Raw genomic sequence first — 19,251 nt, forward strand, 5'->3', positions numbered from 1 at the left:
CACGGATGTTTAACTTAGTTCTTGTGACGATGCAACAAAAACTCACAACCCCTCACCTGGCCAGGTAGGGCAGGCTCCTGTTTGAAAAAAAAAGGTGTCTATATATATAAATATTTGTTATTTATTATTTACACGTAAACAAGCGCATGCCTTTTTTTTTTTTTGGTGGTCGACTTGAAGTCCGGCCACGTTCTGTGACTTTTGATTGGGGGGGGGGGTCCCCCAGGGGTCCCCAGCCGGGCAAACACTCGAGCCCCGGGCTCCGGGCCTCACCTGCGTTATTGTTAACGAGGATACGGTGATGATCCCGCAGATGAAAAACACGCAGCGTACGCATGTCAGCTCCGCAACGAGCAGCCACTGCGCCATGGTACCCGGAGACGCGGAAACGGGAGGCGTCTTTCATCGCAATGCCCAAGAGAGAAGAAACGCGCATGTTCTCAAGTTACTGCGCGTACTTTGGAGGGGGGGGGCGTTCGTTAAGCCTCCCCTCCCCCCCCCCCCGTCGAACCTGGGAGGGGGCAGGGGGTCCCCCGTCCCCCGTCCCCCGTCCCCCGTCCCATTGCAAGCTGTGCCTGTTTGCTTGGCGCTGGGCAAGGTTGCCAAATGGTTTCTTTGAAACCCGGCTTGTGTTTTTTGAGATATCCTTTGCTTTATATAGCCGGGCATTTCTGATACTATGACTGTAAATTTACAGTATGATCGTAAATCTCGAAAAACTGCTCACTTCTAAATCTTTTGTAGTCATTTTTGTATCACTTTAGTATAAATACATGTTGATTTGGATTCATATGTTGTTTTTTTTTCTGACTTTATGTGAACGAAAAGACACACATTTGCCCGTTTTCTCATTGGAAATAGTGATATTTTGAAATATCACTGTCCTGGTCACAAAAGCAAAGTCTGTGGGGAATAAAAGCCATTTTCTATACTTTTGAGGCATAAGCAATTAGGAAATAACACTTACTACCCAGGAACCAAAAAAAAAAAAAAAAAAAAATTGTTACACGGTGTAATGTGTTTTTGCACAAAAACAATTGTGTCTTCATTTGTTTCAGAAGTACATACCGTGGAGCAAAGTGCCGGGGGGAGACGGTGGGGGATAATATTATATATAATATAATTATTACTGTGATACGTGCGACTAGTCCACCCAATATATATATATATATATATATATATATATATATATATATATATATATATATATATATATATATATATATTCACCTCTCGATAAATAAATAGATTTATTTTCTGACGATTCCTTCCTAAATAAATCCCTCTATTGGATCTGGCGCCCGTTTACCGCGCTGTGTGTTGAGGTCCGGTTCTCACTTCATTACCGAGACCGGGTGCGCTTTGTATTAGTTTACGGTCCGGTTCGTTTGCATGCTCCGACGTGTAACAGCGCTACAGCGACGCTTGATTCGCCCTGTGCAGCCGTTTAAAGAGCTGGAAACAATTAGGTCGAATTAAGCAAATTATCAGTGCGGTGAAGGGTCTGGCTCAGTGATTATTGAGAGCTGACCCTGGAATGGAAACCAGTAGACAGAGACCGGGTTTGGAAACCAGTAGAATATGCTACTCTGTATAATATAACATGTCAGACGCCGATGGTGCTGTGATACAGCAGCCTGCAAGAATGGAAGCTGCAGCAGAAAGGAAAAAAGCAGACACCCGGTACAAATCCACACTTTATTAAAAAAAAACACACAGAAAAACCACACTGACAAAAGGGACGAGTGTCCGGTTATTACAATATCAATAACAGCGACAGCACGACGTATTGCAACAGGATTCAATAACACACGAGAGAGAGAGAGACAAAAATCAACAGAGAGACTCGAATGTGCAAAATATCACACAGCCTTACCCAGGGGAAAAAAAAAAAAAAAAAAATCAATTTCTTATTTTATTTAAACCCCTTTTTAATAAGCTTACAGACGTTCTGTTTAACAATACCGGCTCCAAGGACACAAACCAGCGTGTTTGGACCAGTCTTTTTCTCGTGAGACTTGACAACACTGATGGTAATACAAGGTACCCCCCCCCCCCAAAAAAATGCAAAATGCAAAAGACTTTTCTTCTATTGGTTGCAAATGACCTTTTCAGACATTGAAAATCTGACCTGCAGTAACCCAAAAGCTCCACAAGAGGGGGCAGCACAGCTTCGTATCTAACAGGCAGCTGTTCGCTTTTGGCACAGTCGGGGGGGGGGGGGGGGGGGGGGGGGGGGGGGGGGGGGGGGGGGGGCTTTATCGGTTGCACGCTGGCGTTTAAAACTAGGAGGTAATTACAATATTACTGAAGCAGCTGCACAAGACTGACAGCAGAAACACAACACAGGACCGGAAAACGCATTTTTAAACTTCAGACCCCCCCCCACCCCCACCCCCTATAGCTGTATAGGGCTCAGGAACATCAGAATTAAAAACAAAAGGAGAGAAGCGAAGATGAAGACGACCCCCCCAAAATACAATATACACAGTCACTATTTTACACATAGCAAATCAACAGCAAACTTTTAAAATCATTTCCTTTGAGAAAAAACAAAACAAAACACAAGAGATTTAAGCTTGCATGTCCGGGAAGGGTCCCTCTAGTGGTCATTGTGCTTCATAACACTTGTGAAATCGCATTTCTTAACGATAGCGAGGCTACAGCCCACACAAACACACACACACACACACACACACACACACACGCACGCACACACGCACACAATACCTTACATGGTGCAAACATTAAGACAGGACCGGCTAGGGCAGCACGGCTAGTAAAATCGTCGTGTTAATACTAGATTATGGCAATGGAGTGATGCAGCGATTCTTTGCACCACTGGAGTGCTTCAGAAGGCTCCTGGAAGATTGTTTTCCCTCAGCTCAGGACAAGCGGGTCGCACAGGCTGGAGATTATCTAAGCCTGGCCAGGCAGAGGTGCTCGGTTCTGTAATCACTCGAAGGCTAGACCAGGAGAGAAGGTAACAGATAAGACCTTTAAAGAAAGGGCAGCGGTCCGTCCTCTCGCTGGCCGCTGCCCACAGCACAGGGCAGTGGTTGTGCAAGTTTCTGTTGATCGGACAAGAAAGGGGTCAGATTCAATGGCGTTGAGGAGCCTCATCTAAAGTCCCCCCCGCCCACAGTCTGGTGTGGAGCTGGTGGGGGGGTTGTTGATTCAGCGTTCAGAGCGAATTCATAAACAGCTGCTCGTGTTTGTGAGGATCGCTGCTTTTCTGAGACTCTGTGGAGAACAGCGACCCACACAAACCCGAGCAGCTGTTTCTTCACTCTGAACGCTGAATCAGCCCCCCCCCCCCATCCACACCAGCGCCCCCACGCCCTGAACGATGCTTTCGTTTAGCTCTGTAATTCACGACCAACGTCAAAATTGCTTATTCTTGGATGTAGGATCATGTCTTTCAAATACCTACCTGTTGCTTTGGTTTTAAAAAAAATGAATAAATTAACACAACACCCATAAAAACATAGAAAAAAAACACCCTTTCCAAACGCCCACATCTTTTCAGCAGTCAAACACAAGACTGTCTTAAAAAAACAAAAATTATTCTAAATGCAGGACTGAAATAGTTTCCGTGCCGACCAATCAGTGAAGTGCTCAAAATGTGACCGGCGTGCCTTTCAGCCAATCAAATGTTAAAGAACCGCTGTCACCGTGACAACAGGTTCCCAGTGCACTTAACAACTGAGTTTCACAAACAAACAAAAACAAAAAAGTCAGCTGGGATGGGAAGAGAAACCCAGCATGCGATTGGCTGGCTCAGTTCTCAGTGGGCGTGGCCTGTGCTGCAGCTGGCCAACGGCTGTCAGGCAGAGGCGTGTCCTAGCCGGCGGGTTTATTGTACCCGGAGAGTCCCACTGGCAAGTACTTGACGTGAGTCGGCCACTGAGCGGCGAGCTGAAAAAACTTGACGTCGCTCCACTCCACTCCGTCGATCGACACTGGAAGCAAGAGAGGGAACAGAGTCAACCCTGCAAGCCACAAGGGGGCTTAAATTTAAAAAAAACAAAAAAACAAAAACACGCTTTTTGCATGCTGTCCCTTTACTGTAACTGCCCCCCCCCCCCCCCCCGGCTCCTTACCCTTCAGGATGGTTTGCTGCTGCTTGGCGGAGCAGATGAGCCTGCTGATCCCCTCGATCACCTGGCTCCTCGAGTCCAGCTCCTTCTCTTTGGGCTTCTTCCCCAGAAAGATCGTAGGCACTGGAACGCAAAATCGCAACAGAATGAAACCGGGCGGAGCCGAGCGATCTTAGCCCACGGGCTCCTCACTCAGCAGCGAGCAGAACCGCCTCTGATGTGATCATAATAATAATAATAATTATTATTATTATTATTATTAGCAGCAGTAATAATATATTAGTCTGATCGGACACCAGCTGTAATTACACCCCCGAGCCAACAGGGGTCTCTCTTTCTCCCGGGCTGCTTACCTTTCTTGTTCTTCTCCTTGGTGACGACGGTCATCGCCATGGTGTTGAGGGCGGGCTGGCTCTCTCCCACAGCGGCCCCTGGCAGCCTGCTGACCTGCACGGATCGGAAGCTGCTTTTCAGGGTGTTTTTTGAACCCGTGTCCCTCCTCTCCCCCTCTTTCTTCTTCTCGCCCCCAGGGGCCAGCCAGTAATCCACCTGCAGGCCGATGGTGTCGACGGCGTGGGACGCGGCGGGGCTCCTGCGCGGGCAGGGACACGGACAGGATCGTTACTGCAAGTCACGCCAAATCCAGCGAGAGAGAAAACAGAAACCGCGTGGAGCAGATATCTGCAGAGCGCACCTTACCGAGGCTAGGGTGTGTGAACCATGCATCAGCTGCAGAGTCACTTACAACAACGTCTCACCCCAAAGACGCAGCACAAGGAGGTGAAGCGACTCGCTCAGGGTCCCACACACAGAGCGAGTCGGAGGCCATGCCGGGATTTGAACCTCCTGGTATCAAGACCCCCTTTCTCTAACCCGCTGGACCACACAGCCTCCTATCTAGACATGCATGCAGTACCGAATTCCTATACTTCTGATCCACAGCAAACAAAAGAGCCTTGCTTGTTGTCTCAACAACTCTTCAGTTTTGACACACTAAAAATCAAAACACCGGCTGTGCGTTTTTGTCACACTGAGACACACTGAGTTAAGAAAAGTGATCAGGCTCACCCCGCCACCGCCAGCCCGCTGCTCATAGACGGTGAAGAGGGCGGGGTCGCAGCGGTCTCCTTAGCCAATCCGACAGCAGCTCCATGAGGGGGCGGGGACGTGGAGGGGACAGCCAGGCTCAAAGCCACGCCCTCATCACCATCTCCTGTGAGGGGGGTGGGGGAGAAAGAGAGAGAGAGAATGAGAAATGATTTCAAATCTAGTTTGAATAAAAAAAAAAAAATCTTCTATACAGCAGTGTGCAAATCTAGCAGCTCCAGACGTGCCGCTGATCTCCTTTATAGAGCCGCCTGCATGAAAACACCTCTGGGTGCGAGAATCTCAATCCCCGCTCAGTAATCCGCGCTGTGGAAACACCAGGCTCTCCTGTGTGGAAACGCGTCAGACCGCTCTGTGCTTTTAAACTGGGTAAACCGCTTCTAAACGAAGCCTCCTGCGTTTTCACCAGGTTAGACAGTCACTAATTTGAGAGTTTTCCCCAGATTTCCAGAGGTTCCGATTTAATCCGCGCAGCAAATCAAAAACTGCTAACTCTGCACGCTGCTGTGTTTGTATCAAATCTTACCAGAGCAGGCTGGATACGACTCAATCAGACCCACCTTGACAACCTGCGAGACACACAGAGCAACATTGAAGAAGGGAGCAGGGGTTTAAAAAAAACGCACACGCAAGTCGCGGAAACCGAACGAATCGATCTGGTCGCGTTTCAGGTCGTTCCACAGGTCTTTAAAATGACTCTCGACAAAAAGCACAGATAAAAGGAACCAACGCTGGAACTGGAAGAGATGAAAACGCAGCCCTCCACTCACCCCAACGAAAGGGATGAACTTCTGATAGGAGTCTTCGCCATGCCTGAGGGGAGACACACACAACAAAGACTTAGTTTCCAGCTCAGCGCAGATTCAATCTGACTCCCGCTGCACAGCAGTGTCTGATCCAGTCCTGCTTTCACTAGGAGTTTAATAATCAGACACACCTCAGCTTGTTAGCTAGACACACTGGGGGCTGATCAAGCTGGTAGCAGTAAAACCTGGACTGGATCACACCGCTGTGCAACAGGAGTCTGATTCCCAGCCCGTCGCTATAGCTTTAAATGGAATCCCGAGAGAGCGCCCCAGCTATCGCTTCACACACCCCATTGAAAGGGCGACCCTTGCTATTGCCCCTGTCTAATGCCCTTTTAGACCGGGGGGGGGGGAACTCAGCTCCTGGGGCGGGGGTCGCAGTATCTTGAGGCTTCCGTTCGACCTCGAGCTCTCAACTGAACGAATAATTAGATAGATGATGTTGCCTTAGGAGCCGAAGTTGGGATGGAAGTCACGAGACCCTGCGACGGTCCTCAGAAGGGCTGGGCTCCGCCCCTCCCTGGTTTAGGACTCACATTCTGGGTTTGCAGGTGAGCATGGCTTCCGCTATGGGCAGCTGGTGAGTTACACTGGCTCCAGCAATGTACTGCGAGATCCGACCCACAACGTCAAAGGGGTCTGGAAGAGAAAGACCAGCGCCAGAAAAAAACAGTTAGTTTAGCTGGACAGCAGCAAACCGGGCTACAGCAAAACTCTAGAGAACAGACTTCTTTCACAAGCGTTACAGAATTCATCTGTTAGACTTGTTGTCTGAGTTTTCTCGTCAGTGGGTGGTTCCAGCAGTTAGAGAAAAGGGGTCTGGATAACAGGAGGTTCAAATCCTGGCTCAGCCTCTGACTCGCTGTGTGTGTGTGTGTGTGTGTGTGTGTGTGTGTGTGTGTGTGTGTGTGTGTGTGTGTGTGTGTGAGACCCTGAGCGAGTCACTTCATCTCCTTGTGCTCCGTCCTTCGGACGAGACGCAAAACAAACGAGGTCCTATTGGAAGAGACTCTGCAGCAGCAGCAGCGGTTGTTGATGAAGCAGAGTTCACCCTCCTAGTCTCTGCAAGTCTCTCTGGATAAAAGCGTCTGCTGAATGACTCATGAATAATAATAATAATAATAATAATAATAATAATAATTTGTATTAGACGAGTTTGGACTGTATCGGGCTGCAATGTGTTTCTTGTTTGAAGGACCCAGAGGTTCTGTACCTGTCGAGGGAGGCTCGGCCCGGTTGAACAGGTCCCTCCAGGGCTGGTCAAGGAAAGCAGAGTTGTACCGGCTGTCCAACGAGCCCAGATACTTCGCTACGGGGTGAGACCCTGGCAGAGGAAAGGAGACCAGATTAGCAAATATCTAGGGCAGGTTAATTCAAGATATTTCACAATTAAACACAAGCAGAAAAACAAAACAGCACTGTCACATTCAAAACTGATCAGAAGGCAAACGTTTGCAGTATTTATTTTTAAGCAATAGAACAATTATATTTAATTTTTTTTAGAGATTTGAGAGGGAACTACACATTACATGGCAGAGGGTATATTTCCTAGCAATCGTGAAATCCTTCATACCCAATAAACCCCTAAGCAAGTATGTTCTGCTGGAACATCTGTTTCCTTCACAACTGGACTTGAGGCCAGCATTTATAAAATTCTGCCTGATCCCAGTTCCACAGGATCGTGGCTAACACTGGTAAATCTCTACAGTTTTTAGGCAAGACAGCAAGAAAATGACGTTCAAAAACCAGGCAGTAAGATGGTCTCTTATATTTCATCTCAAAGTGAAAACGTTACTCAGGGAGGCGGCAGGTAAGGGGTTATGAGGCTGGCCGCTCTCTTACCCAGCGGAACCAGCAGGAAAGTCATGTGGTTGAGCCAGTCCGAGGTCTTGTTGGCGAGTTGGGTGACGAAGAAGCGCAGGATGGAGCTCAGATAACTCTGAGTGCCGATCGCTGCCACCTTCACCGGTCGCGGCATTGACGAGTTACAGCTGGGGGGGGGGGGGGGGGGGGGGGGGGGGGGGGGGGGGGGGGGGGGGTTATATAGGGGAACATGCACTCACACACAATCAATCAATCAACTCAGACCCACACACACACACACAATCAATCAATCAACTCAGACCCACACACACACACACAATCAATAAATCAATCAATCAACTCAGACCCACACACACACACACACACACATATAAATCAGACAATCAGATCACACACACACACTCAGACCCAAATACACACAATCAGATCTCACACACACACACACACACACACACATGCTTTCTTTATTAGCCTACCATCCAAACACACTGCAGTTACAATCTATTGTGCTACCCAGGTCTATTGCAGTGCACTTGTAAACACTGCAGTTATACAATATATTCCTTTCAGTCGCTGTGTGTACTGCTGTGGCCGAAGGGTTTGCATCTCCCTGCAGAATGAACTAACTTATCTTCAAGTCGAACGAAAGCTGCTGAATATTGAATTATACACCAGCTATCATATTGAATTACACTCCAGCGCTTTGAGGTTTTCTATATAATTAACAAAAAAACAAAAAAGAAACTGAAATATGTGTCATTTCGAAATCCAGCAAGAAATACTGACTGTTCTCCTACCATGGCTTCCGGGAGACTTAGTTTTGTAGTTTCTTTTTGACTTTGTTAAACAAAATATCTAAATTATGTTCAACGCATAGAGCAGCGTGTGAATCTATCAGAGCACTGAATTAATTGGAAATGATGTTCACAGTTTGAGTTCTCAACCCTGCAGTTCTGGGTGCTGCTGAATGAATGAATCAATGAATGAATGAATTAATGAATGAATGTTCGGGCTGAGAGTTTCACTCACAATTTCTGAATCCGGGAGAGGACCGCGCCGAGCACGGTCTGGATCTCCACGCTGCTGGAGGTGCAAACCACGGGCAACCTGCGAGACTGGAGCAGCTCCGCCACGTACTGCAAAACAAGAGGCGAAGACATCGGGGTGCAGCCATTAAAGAAAGGGGCGCGAGAGCGGGCAGGTCCAATCCCAGCCACTGACTCACTGTGTGCGAGACCCTGAGCAAGTCACTGAACCTCCTTGGGCTCCGTCCTTCGGAGTCCAGTCTTGTCTAGCGTATTAAACTGCAGTTCTAATGCAGGGAGAGAATGTTATATAGAGAGTATACAGAGAGAGAGAGAGAGATGCAGTTACCTGTCCCTGCCACTCAGTGGTGTTTACCAGAATGATGTTCTCTGGCAGCCCTGCGTCTGACACCAGGGCTTGGTTCAGCTGGTCGTACACCACTTTACGAGGGACCTGGAGGAACAGACAAACCACAGCGAGCACACAGACACGTCAAACAAAACCACGCGACCAGGGACTCCCGCTGCACAGCAGTGTGATCCAGCCTGCCTTTACTAGGAGTTTAATAATAATAATACAATATTAATAATCTGACCATGTAGCCGCGCCAGATAAAACAAAAAGTCAAAACAGAAGTACAAAGCTGTATATAAAAAATAAGACAGCCTGGTTTTGTCGCCGGGGGCAGCCGTCGCCGTGGAAACGTGGCACTGGTGTACCTGGGGGGAGCGGCCCAGGTCCGGGGAGCGCTCGCTGTCACTACTGTTCGTCCTCTCGCTCAGCGGCTTGGACAGCTGTCTCTCTCTCAGAGGGACGCCCCGCTTCTGTCGGGGGGTGTGCCCTCCTTCCAGCCTGCGGGGAAAGAAAGAGAGGCACTGTGCAGATCACTTTACTTGCTCTGCTGAGATCAGAAAACCTTTACTTGGTCTATTTTCTGCTGCTGCTGTGCCCCCCCTCCTTGCTGGACCCGATCCTGGTTGACATCGTCAGACAAGTCGAAACACTGGATCATTTTAAAATCTAAATTCATAAACAGCCTCGTTGTTTTTTTTTGTTTGTTTAATAGGCTTTTAATTATCGCTGGTGGCTGCAGCGTGTTCCATATCTCAGCTCTCCTGTTTTGTCTCTGACTTTAGGACAGCGCTCCAGCATGAAGGAAGGGCGCTCTATACAAACACACTGGGGTTAGATCAGGTTTGACGGACAGACTTCCACGCACAGGTGAGGGCTGGGTGGGGGGTTTGAGGCACCCCGGGATGGTGTGGGGGTACCTGTGGGAGGGGGAGCTCTGCGGCTCGGGCTTGCCGCTCTTCAGGGGCGTTCTCAGTTTTTCAGGCACGGCGATGGAGGTGCTCAGCTCCCCGAAAAGGTCCTGATCGCTCGGCTCCTGAAACAGGCAATGAAAGAGTTAACACTGACACCCGCTGTGCCTCCCGCACACACAGCACCTTACTGGACCCTCCGCTGAGGCGCTGTCCTTGCACTATTGCAATGCTAACAGTGTGATCCAGTCCTGCTTTCACTAGGAGTTTAATAATCAGACTCCCGCTGCACAGCAGTGTGATCCAGTCCTGCTTTCACTAGGAGTTTAATAACAAGACACACCTGAGCTTGTTAGCTAGACACACTGGGGGCTGATCAAGCTGGCAGCAGTGAAACCTGGACTGGATCACACTGCTGTGCAATAGGAGTCTCATTCCCAGCCCGGGCGAGTGTATTACCAGGGGGTCTGTCTCGGGGATTGGCTCATCCAGGTTCCAGCTCCAGGAATGCTTGATCTTCTCAGAGGAGGCGGGGTCTCCCTGGAAGGAAACATAGAACACACGCCGATCAGCAACATTCACACTGTGTGGATGATTATTATTATTATTATTATTATTATTATTGAGTGAGCAAGCATAATTCCCTTAAGGTTAACTCACGGTATTTCTGCTGGTTTCCTGTGGTTATACTCTGCATTTACCAGTTTACCCTGGTTTGCTGTGTTTATTAAAACGCTTTACCACACCTGTCTGTGCTTCCCTATGTGCTGTACCGCACCGTGCTGTGTGTTTATAGGACACGCTTCTCTTCACTGTGCTCTAGGGAAGGTGCTGCCGTGTCGCTGCTCTCACCGGGCTGCTGGTTTCCTTGCCGAGGCTCCCCTTGCTGTTGACGCTGCCGATCTCGGTCTGCGAGCTGGACTGGGACATGCCTTCAAAGAACGGCCTGGGAAGAAAGAAACAAAGCAGGGCTGGTCAAGCAAGCACAGCGCACGCCGCACACACACCGAGCACAGCGCACGCCGCACACACACCGAGCACAGCGCACGCCGCACACACACCGAGCACAGCGCACGCCGCACACACACCGAGCACAGCGCACGCCACACACACACCGAGCACGTCGCACGCTGCACAGCGCACACTGCACAGCACGCAGAGAGACAGAAAGAAAGACGCAGAGAGAGTGACACAGAGAGACACGCAGAGAGAGTTGCTCGACCTACTTGAGTTTGGGTTTGGGCGTGCTCACGAGGCTCTCCGTCTCTTCCATCTCCGGGCCGCTGTCGCTGGGGTTGTACATCTCCAGGCTGTCGTACAGCTCGTCCAGATCCTCCTCCACCTCCTGGATCTGCTCCCGGGACACGTGCTCCAGCCCGAACCCCACCTGGGGAGAGGGGGCAGCGGTCAGAGCAAAGTCCCCGGACCCTGGAGCCTTCCGAAAAACACCTTCTAATCAATGCATGACCGAGTTCCAGCGAATCTGGATGACACGATCAGGAGATATAGACCTGAAACCGCGCTGCGTGAAACAGATAAAAACGTTGAGCTCCAGCGAGGGAGAGCCAGTGAGGTCTGACCAGCCGCCCCCCCCCCGGCATAATACCATTAACACGCACCCCCCCCCCCCCCTGGGGAGCTAAACAAGAGAGGCTGGCTGCAGCGAGCGCGACGTTCGACTTACTTCATCCGACACTTTGAATCTTTTCAGCAGGGCGACAAACTTCTGCTTGATGTTGGGCTGCTGCAATTCAAAACAACAAACCAAGAAACAGACAAGATTAGAAAGTGACAAAATGCACGGGCCGTGCAGACCACCTCTCTGACTGTAAGCAAAACACACCGAAGCTGGGTATATTTCTGATGCTATTCAAGCTGTCGTCCTACAGTCCCGTCCCCCTAGTCAGGCAGATATCAGGCAGCTATAACTGTTTTTAAACTAGCTCAGTATATCCACGAGGTGTGGTGTGCAATAGCATTTGGAAATCTAACATGAAACACTGCTGGACTACTATCATGGCTTCCGGTATGCTTTTGTAGTTTTTTTTTTTTTTTTTTTTTGATTACACGGTGTAAGATCTAAATTAATTTCATGTAGTTTATTTTCATGGGGTTATTTTTTTTTTGTTTTTTTAACCCTTCGCGCTAGTGTGCAGGACCAGGTCCAACATTACAATTTTTCCTGTCCGGTCCGGCGTCCGGACCCTGTCCCACGTCATCAAAAAAGATGTCAAGCGGAGGTCTCTAGTCGTTTTTTTCTCCGGAAAAGCAGAGAAAACCTTTCAATGGCCGAGTGAGACCGATAGGAGCAGGAAAAAAAAAGGGGCGCATCTGATCGCCCCGTCCCCTACAGAGATAACAGACACAAAGGAGAGAGCTGCTTCCGCACCCAGCGCTCAAAGAATATCACAGACACCTGCAAGGCTTTCTGAGATGTTACAGTAAGAAAATAATGACTGGGATCGCATTACTGAGGAGTTTGGTGACAAAACGAGCGATCGGGAGAGAGGATATAAAGAGGCATGCGAGGACGAGCCGAGAGTCTCTTACGTTGACGCGGACGCTGGAGGCGGTAGAGGCAATCTTCCTCCGCGGCTTCTTCACTTTCCTAACCTCTTCGTCTTCGTCGAACAGATCCTGGAAACGAGGGGATGAGAGAACAAAATGAAAAAAAAAAAAAAAAAAAAAAAAGACGTGGATGCGTACCGCGTGGAGCTGGCTCTTGACGGACATGCTCGTGAAAGGCTCTCTGACCTGTCCGTGCAAGGGGTCATCGCTCCCCTCCTGATCTGAAGAGTAGCTCTCTTCCTCTTCCTCGGAATAGTTATCGATGTCCGGAGAGCGATCTGCTGGAGACAGGGAGAGAGGCAGGGGTGGGAAATAAGACTCCCGTTGCACAGCGGTGTGATCCAGTCCAGGTTTCACTGCTGCCAGCTTGATCAGCCCCCAGTGTGTCTAGCTAACAAGCTCAGGTGTGTCTTATTATTAAACTCCTAGTGAAAGCAGGACTGGATCACACTGCTGTGCAGCGGGAGTCTGATTATTAAACTCCTAGTGAAAGCAGGACTGGATCACACTGCTGTGCAGCGGGAGTCTGATTATTAAACTCCTAGTGAAAGCAGGACTGGATCACACTGCTGCCAGACGGAGTCTGATTATTAAACTCTATTATAGTGTGATCTACACTCCCATTAGGAACAGAGGTGTAAGACAGAGGATGAATTTATAGTGTGATCTCCACTCTCAGAATAGAGGCTGGCAGGCAGGTTTGCTGGCAATGTTAATCAGGTTTTGTTTTGTTTGAATGCGCTCAGCACCTGACATCTTGACTTTGGGCCCCTCGTGGTTGATCGGCTGGCTGGACAGGGAGTAGATTCGGACTTCAGCCACCGGGACAGCTACGTCCTTCACGTTGCTATGGAGACCAAGGACCTGGGCTCCTTCGCTGGGGTGCTGCATCACCTACAAAAAAAAAAAAAAAAAACAACAAGAAAAAAATGAGAAAAGCGAGCGAGAAAGAAACAGAAAAAAAACGAGAGAAAAAGAGAAAGAAACAGAGAAACCAAGAGAAAAAAAGGAGGAGAAAGAAAAAGAAATGAAAAAGAAACCGAAAAACGAGAGAGAGAGAGTGACAGAGAGAGAGACAGAGAGAGAGAGAGAGAGAGAGAGAGAGAGAGAGAGAGAGAGAGAGAGAGAGAGAGAGAGAGAGAGAGAGACAGAGAGAGAGAGGGGAAACATTGAAAGGCGACTTGTTCTAACCTGGAACTTGGTGACCAGAGTGCCGTTTTGTGACACAAATAAAAACGAAATATATAAAGAAAGAGACCGCGGTACATTCTGATACTGACTTTGTTGAACTTGTAAAATCAGCTACAATGCAGACCTCTCCAGTCCGATGCGTTTTACTGAACCACAGAAAGCAAAAGGCATTGCAGACATGGGAACAAGACAGTCCTGCTTTCACCCAGAAGGTTTGGAAGTCCTGTCGTGCCCTGCCCTGCCCTGACCTGACCTGCCCTGCCCTGACCTGACCTGACCTGTCCTGCCCTGCCCTGAGCTATCCTATCTTGCCCTGCCCTGCCCTGTCCCTCTCACCGCACCTCTGCCATGTTGATGAGCCCCACAGCCAGGGTCTTGTAGCCCAGGATGGTGCGGTTCTTGTATCTCTTCCTGCGCTGAAGCATGATCTGCAGCTTGTTGGCGTCGCGCTTCAGGAAATGGGGGTACTGGAAGAAGGAAACAAGAGCGAGCGAGCGTTTAAAACCAAAACCAGTCTGCTAAATGACTCCTTAATAATAATAATAATAATAATAATAATAATAATAATGCTTCTCTTTCACAAGGTGTGTCAGAATGCAGGCTCTCTATCGCCCTCTACCTGCAAGGAGAAGGTAAGCTGCAGGTCTGTCTCAGTGAGGCCGGCCACAGAGAGCAGGATCTCATTGGAGCGAAGGATCCTTTTCGAACCCTAAAAATAAAACAGGGTTACAAAGCCCAGGAAGCAAGGGAGTCAAGGCAAGACAAGGCAGTCAGAGACACAGGCAGGAGAATCACAGCTGTTTTCAGCTCTCAAACAGCTGCAGGTTTCAAGTCAGCGGTAACATTTTATAAAGAAACTGAACTCTGCATCTTTTTTCGGAGCGGAGAAAAATTAACAAAACCAGCAGACACAGCAGAGGGGGCCCCCGGACCGGGTTTGGGAAACGCTGTGTTAGGAAGACAGATCTCAAACCCCAGAGCACTAGAGCGGGCATTTTGAAAAACAGCTTTGAAACAGACATTTAAAAAAAAAAATTAGTTATTTAAACATTTAAACAGGAGGGGGGGGGGGGGGGGGGGGGGGGGGGGGGGGGGGGGGGGCTTGTATTCCCCCCCCCCCCCCCCCCCCCCCCGCTACTTACTCTTGAAATGACAAGATCAGGTCCCTTTCTCTTAGTAGACTGAACCCTCCTTCACTACAGTTACCGTACCTGCAGTTTGACTGCGATTACGACAGAATTCAGTTCCTTATCCAGCTCCTTCAGAATGACGAGCTTCTTCAAAGTGAGACTGAACAGCCTGGGAGAGGGGAGAGGGGAGAGGGGAGACGGGAGACTGAGTGTCTACATGGAACAGCACCCCAGGACTGGGAATCGGACTCCCGCTGCACAGCAGTGTGATCCAGTCCTGCTTTCACTAGGAGTTTAATAATCAGACTCCCGCTGCACAGCAGTGTGATCCAGTCCTGCTTTCACAGACTCCCGCTGGTGTGATCCAGTCCTGCTTTCACTAGGAGTTTAATAATCAGACTCCCGCTGCACAGCAGTGTGATCCAGTCCTGCTTTCACTAGGAGTTTAATAATCAGACACACCTGAGCTTGTTAGCTAGACACACTGGGGGCTGATCAAGCTGGCAGCAGTGAAACCTGGACTGGCTAGACACACTGGGGCTGTCAAGCTGGCAGCAGTGAAACCTACAGAGCTGGGAATCAGACTCCTATTGCACAGCAGTGAGATCCAGTCCAGGTGCTACTGCTAGCAGCTTGATCAGCTCCCAGTGTGTCTTGTTCAGCTCATAGCGAAACCGGAGATGGATCCAACCGCTACGCAGCAGGAGTCTTATTCCCATTCCTGACTCACAATCACTTCTGTCAGGTGGCTGTGTGCATCCAAATCGAACGTGCCTGCCTGCGCCCGCCTGTGTCAATGTTAATTTGCAAACAGCGGATTTGCAAACAGGAGGATAACGCATTCAGCCCACAGATGGGAAGCCGCATTACCTATCCCATCACGAGGCTCGTAGCATCAGTCGTTTGTTTTAGATTCTGAAAGCCGACAGAGAGGGAAAACAAAGCCCTTGAGATTCTCCGCCGAGACTGGCATCAGTATTCCGAGCACAGCAGGAGTCTGGATAATGGAATAAGAGGATCGCAATCTGTTCTCGTGGCATTTTTTAATATGCTTTACCATACCTCTCTGTGCTTTACAATGCTTCCCTATGCTTTACCAGACCTCTCTGTGCTTTACAATGCTTCCCTATGCTTTACCAGACCTCTCTGTGCTTTACAATGCTTCCCTATGCTTTACCAGACCTCTCTGTGCTTTACAATGCTTCCCTATGCTTTACCAGACCTATCTGTGCTTTACAATGCTTCCTTGTGCTTTACCAGACCTCTCTGTGTTTTACAATGCTTCCCTATGCTTTACCAGACTTCTCTGTGCGTTACAATGCTTCCCTATGCTTACTAAGACCTCTCTTAGGTTTCAATGCTTCCCTATGCTTTACCAGACTTCTCTGTGCTTTACAATGCTTCCCTATGGGGGCGGGGGGGTTCCCCCTAGGCTGGGACAATGACCAGGGAGTCGTTCGAATCAGTGACACCCGCGACCCGCCTGCGGAGCGGGAGAATCAGTCCAGTCTCAGCAAGCACTGTGGGAGCTGGAGGAAGGATCATTGCAAAGCAATCTCCAGACATACAAGGAGATCACAAAGCTGCTAAAACACCACCACCCTGCAGCACAGAGTCACGAACGAGACGTGTTTATACATGATCTGTAGGCCCATCCACCCCCAAGCATCGCTCACATGGTCTCCGGGAGGCTTAATCTACTGTAGCAGAGCATTCAGAGACAGCCTGCCCGCTCCAACTGCACTGTCACATCGCATTAGCCACTCCGCTGCCACCCAGTGCCCAAGCTTTCTCCACGAGAGCAACCTTTCATCGAAATTCAGTACCACTCAAATTGATTTCTGACCTGGGGCTGGGAATCAGACTCCCGTTGCACGGCAGTGTGACCCAGTCCAGGTTTTACTGTCAGCTTGATCAGCCCCCAGCGTGTCTCGCTAACAAACTCAAGGTGTGTCTTTAGTGAAACCAGGGCTGGGAATCAGACTCCTATTGCACAGCAGTGTGATCCAGTCCAGGTTTTACTGTCAGCTTGATCAGCTATGGTTTTTTTTTTTTTGTTTTTTTTTTCTAATAATAACAACCAGGGTGGGTGGGGAATTTGCGGACACATTTAAATTGCATCCTTCCATATTTCATGTGCGAAACTATACTAAAATAACCCATATCTGGCCTGGAAATGTCGTGCTGGACACCTGCAGTCATTAATCAGATCTAAAATAAGGGGCTAAATGCTCTCTTATTATACCCACGCAGACACAACTGACAGTTTATTAAAAAAAAACACATTCAAATTTCATTTGATAAACAAATCAATTCTCAATTCCAATAACTGGAATCGATATTTTAGATAAACTGGAAAAACTGACATGAATAATTCAAGTACGCAGAGCTGAAAAGAAAAATGCGTGCGGATCACGTTATGTTTACGTTTTTGTTTTTTGTTTTTTGTTTTTTTAAACCAAGATTACGTCGACGCTACAAAACTGTTGGTTTCAAAAATAAAATACTGCCGGGTTCTAAAAAATAATAATAATAATAATTAAGTCGTATTTTTTCTTTAACTGGTAACGTCTAAGAACACACTCACACACACACTGAGACACAACAATAAACAAACAAATAAATAAACAAATAAACAAATAAATAAAGCCGGATATTTTCACGTTCTTGCTGCGCACACTCTACCAAAGACGAACGAAAAATAAAATAAAAAATACATTTTTGTTTACTTGTCGAAGGTAAACACATCTATGCGGTAGCTACACTACACTTCAATTTCCACCACGTTTTATTATTATTATTATTATTATTATTATTATTATTATTATTATTATTATAAAGTAAGCTACACATTGCAATGCATTTGTTCACCGTGTAGAGACAGTCATGCGATGCAACTCATTCTGGCAACAGCAGAGAAAAATCGATTTAAAAATATATTATTATTATTATTGTTATTGTGTGTGTGTGTTTGCAAGCGTGTGGTGCAGTTGTCCCCGGTCCCCGGTCCCCGGCGTGTCCCTGGTCGGCTCACCTCGGCACACAGCTGGGGGACGATCTGTCCACCTCCCAGGTCGCGTACAGGTTCATGTGGACCGGGCGGTTGTTGGAGGCGATAGCGACCGATTTGCAAGGCTGGAGATGCGGGGACGGAGCCCCTCCGCTCCGCTGCAGCCCTCCTCGTTCGGACATTATTTTTTTTTCTCCTCGTTGTCTCCTTTTTTTTTGCAATTTTTTTTTTTTTTTTTTTTTTTTTTTTTTTTTTTTTTAATCCCAATTTCTGTTTGCGGTCTTTGATTTTATAGCAGACCGGTCTAAACCCTTCCTTTACTCCACTCTCTCTCTCTCTCGCTGATAACAGCCGTGCAACCTCGTTTTATTATTATTATTATTATCTTACTTTCCTCTCTAGTAGTCTGTAAATATTTTGCAAGGCAGGAAACGGAAATTTCACCCTACTCCACCCCCCCTGACAGTCAGATTAGCGACGCCTCCTGCAAAAATATATATCTGCAGCCCTGGGCAGAGTCGCGGGTCCGCGGTTTCTTTTCCGCGGTATTTGGGCTACTTCAGAAGAAAAAAAAACACAGAGCCGCGGGAAATATAAAGGAGCCGCGGGTTGATAATACAATTAGATCAGTGTAATTAGGTAACAATTAGATAACTTTAAGAGATGTTTTCATGTTTGCAATGCTGTTTTGGGATGCAGTGACAGCACTGGTACTTCAATAACGGGATCGCGCTGTTAATTCGGTTGCCGGTCTGGTAGGAATGTTGATTTGTCCCTTCAGAGCTTCCGTACGGTTGCTAGTGACGTGCGGCTGAGCTCTACTGGGATTTGTAGTTTTTAATCAAATTTTTATTCTGCATCTTTTTTTCTTATGAAAGCATTTGTTATTTTTTAATGCTTGTTAATTATAAGCTGGCTTTCCGTTAAAACAAATAACTGGGCTATTGTTTTAAGTGACTTTGGGCTATAAACTCTGCAGAAATCTGGCAAGCCTGGCAGTGAGTCTCAGAAACACGAACAGGAAAAAATATATATATATATCCAATTACAGCTGTACTAATCCTAAACTTTGTTGTTTAAGGCTGGAAAGACAAATCAAATGAATTTCTGTTGCATGTGAACTTGTGGGCGAAGTGTGATGTGTAGATGTAGTATTATTATTTTTAAACACACATGTTTGGAGGAGCAACGTATTCACTCAAAGTACTTCTTCTATGAGATGGTAGA

General features: G+C 47.9%; 2 protein-coding genes across 3 annotated transcripts in view; both read right to left on the reverse strand.

The window, feature by feature from the left end:
- LOC121310111 (transmembrane protein 179B-like) overlaps positions 1-369 on the reverse strand; it is a 5,264-nt gene extending 4,895 nt beyond the window's left edge. For both annotated transcript variants that reach the window (XM_041243376.1, XM_041243378.1), the window contains exon 1: positions 274-369. In XM_041243376.1, the coding sequence (XP_041099310.1) occupies positions 274-369 (96 nt within the window). The remainder of the gene's footprint in view (positions 1-273) is intronic.
- Positions 370-2,618: 2,249 nt separating this feature from the next.
- On the reverse strand, positions 2,619-18,220 carry LOC121310109 (phosphofurin acidic cluster sorting protein 1-like). The gene is made up of 24 exons (XM_041243372.1): positions 18,049-18,220; positions 15,096-15,183; positions 14,504-14,593; positions 14,226-14,351; positions 13,443-13,587; positions 12,880-12,971; positions 12,676-12,762; positions 11,810-11,869; positions 11,352-11,512; positions 10,978-11,071; positions 10,585-10,665; positions 10,135-10,250; positions 9,583-9,715; positions 9,212-9,316; positions 8,867-8,973; positions 7,856-8,004; positions 7,227-7,337; positions 6,550-6,652; positions 5,978-6,020; positions 5,734-5,776; positions 5,169-5,313; positions 4,454-4,692; positions 4,104-4,223; positions 2,619-3,962 (listed from the first exon to the last, which is right to left on the reverse strand). Exons 1-24 carry the CDS (start codon positions 18,204-18,206, stop codon positions 3,844-3,846), a joined length of 2,715 nt encoding a protein of 904 aa, XP_041099306.1. The 5' UTR covers positions 18,207-18,220; the 3' UTR covers positions 2,619-3,843.
- Positions 18,221-19,251: the final 1,031 nt, after the last annotated feature.

The sequence above is a fragment of the Polyodon spathula genome, unplaced genomic scaffold, assembly GCF_017654505.1.
Source record: "Polyodon spathula isolate WHYD16114869_AA unplaced genomic scaffold, ASM1765450v1 scaffolds_1731, whole genome shotgun sequence".
NCBI classification, from domain to species: Eukaryota; Metazoa; Chordata; class Actinopteri; order Acipenseriformes; family Polyodontidae; genus Polyodon; species Polyodon spathula.

Coding starts and splice junctions, on each gene's coding strand:
- LOC121310109 (XM_041243372.1), bottom strand. CDS start 18,206: ATGTCCGAACGAGGAGGGCTGCAGCGGAGCGGAGGGGCTCCGTCCCCG. Junction 13,588..14,225: donor GGCTCATCAACATGGCAGAG/GTGCGGTGAGAG, acceptor TTTTTTTTGTAG/GTGATGCAGCACCCCAGCGA. Junction 11,870..12,675: donor CCTCCAGCGTCCGCGTCAAC/GTAAGAGACTCT, acceptor TTTGAATTGCAG/CAGCCCAACATCAAGCAGAA.